The 1,478-nt window shown below is 52.0% G+C and overlaps 1 protein-coding gene across 1 annotated transcript; it reads right to left on the bottom strand.

The window, feature by feature from the left end:
* Positions 1-208: 208 nt before the first annotated feature.
* On the bottom strand, positions 209-1,477 carry CCN2 (cellular communication network factor 2). The gene is made up of 3 exons (XM_009644360.2): positions 1,258-1,477; positions 829-1,040; positions 209-505 (listed from the first exon to the last, which is right to left on the bottom strand). Exons 1-3 carry the CDS (start codon positions 1,475-1,477, stop codon positions 209-211), a joined length of 729 nt encoding a protein of 242 aa, XP_009642655.1.
* Between the last annotated feature and the right edge of the window lies 1 nt (position 1,478).

Raw genomic sequence — 1,478 nt, 5'->3', positions numbered from 1 at the left:
TGTGTCTTGCTGTGGTCCCACTGTCCGTTTTACCTTCTTCTTCAAACCACCATTTGGGGTCAGTAGAAAAATTGTCTTACGTCACATGGAGCAGTTTGTTGAAATGAAAAAGAAACTGATTTAAATACCTTGTGCTATTGAATCATGTTTACAAAATGAGATGCAAATCAGTTCAAGTTGAGAATCTAGTTAGCGTCTTCTTCTGGCTTTATGCCATGTCTCCATACATCTTTCTGTAGTACAGAGACTCAAAGATGTCATTGTCTCCAGGGCAGTTGTAGTGGCACGCGCAGGTCTTGATGAACATCATTTTCCTTTTCATGATCTCACCATCGGGGCACTTGAACTCCACGGGGAGGGTGGCCGTTCTGTGGGGTGTGCAGCAGCGCCCGTCGGTGCAGACACCACAGAACTTAGCTCTGTAGGTCTTCACGCTGGTGCAGCCAGACAGCTCAAACTTGATGGGCTTGGAGATTTTGGGGGTGCGAATGCACTTTTTGCCTTTCTGTTAGGAGACAGGTGAATACAAAACGTTTAGAAGGTAGGCTTTCACACAGCACTAAGTTTGCAAGCTAAGGGCAAGCAGACACGCTAGTCCTCACTACCTTTTCATTAAGCACGAGTGTCTCACATAGTGCCATATTATAGCATGAGAGAAAATGAAGGGCGCGTAGCTGTAAACTATTTGTCACTGGGACAAAACTCAAATTTCAAGGTAAGCCACTTGAAACTGATTGTCAGAACTACACATTTTTTGGTAAGACACTGGGCTTTTGCTAGTGGATGGAAGCATGCTAGTACATCGTACATTAAGATGAGACTATTTACCTTGATGTTCTCCTCCAGGTCTGCTTCGCAAGGTCTGACCATGCACAGTCTACTCTGTTTCTCCAGTCTGCAGAAGGCGTTATCATTGGTGACCCGGGTTGAGATGCCCATGCCACAGGTCTTGGAGCAAGCACTCCATTCCGTGGTCTGCACCAGGCAGTTGGCGCGCATCATTGTTGGGTCTGGACCGTACGTGTCTTCCAGTCTGTAAGCTGCAGGGGACAGAAAACCAGGATGAGACCACCATCTGATCTCCTGCCCTGCCAGAGGCTCTCCTCCCCTTCCTTAGAAACTCAGACACCCGCGCTTATCTGTGGGGTGCCCCACTGACTGCTACGCTCCTCCAGTCAACCTGTCCCGCTGCCTTCAGCCTCCATGCAGGGTGCCCCTTCCCCCCGGGCTGCCATCCGCAGAGGGACCCCCACTCACCAGCAAGAGCGGGTCCCACGGCAGTCTGCTCTTTGGCCTCGTCGCAGACCCACTCCTCACAGCACTTTCCAGGGAGCTTCACGCGGCGCGGGTAGGGGCAGTCCGGGCTGGGCAGGCGGACGTCCATGCTGCAGAGGGGCACGCAGCCCACCGCCCCGTCCAGGCAGGTGCACTGGTACTTGCAGCTGCTCTGGAAGGACTCGCCGCTCCGGTACACCATG

This window comes from Egretta garzetta, unplaced genomic scaffold (assembly GCF_000687185.1).
Source record: "Egretta garzetta isolate BGI_Z169 unplaced genomic scaffold, ASM68718v1 scaffold397, whole genome shotgun sequence".
Taxonomy (NCBI): domain Eukaryota; kingdom Metazoa; phylum Chordata; class Aves; order Pelecaniformes; family Ardeidae; genus Egretta; species Egretta garzetta.
This window is presented reverse-complemented; position numbering and strand designations above follow the sequence as displayed.

What these genes read in the sequence shown, in the direction of transcription:
- CCN2 (XM_009644360.2), bottom strand. Translation starts at nt 1,477, where the DNA reads ATGGTGTACCGGAGCGGCGAGTCCTTCCAGAGCAGCTGCAAGTACCAG. An exon ending in CGTGGGACCCGCTCTTGCTG is followed by an intron (nt 1,041 to 1,257) that starts GTGAGTGGGGGT and finishes TGTCCCCTGCAG; the next exon opens with CTTACAGACTGGAAGACACG. An exon ending in ACCTGGAGGAGAACATCAAG is followed by an intron (nt 506 to 828) that starts GTAAATAGTCTC and finishes GTCTCCTAACAG; the next exon opens with AAAGGCAAAAAGTGCATTCG.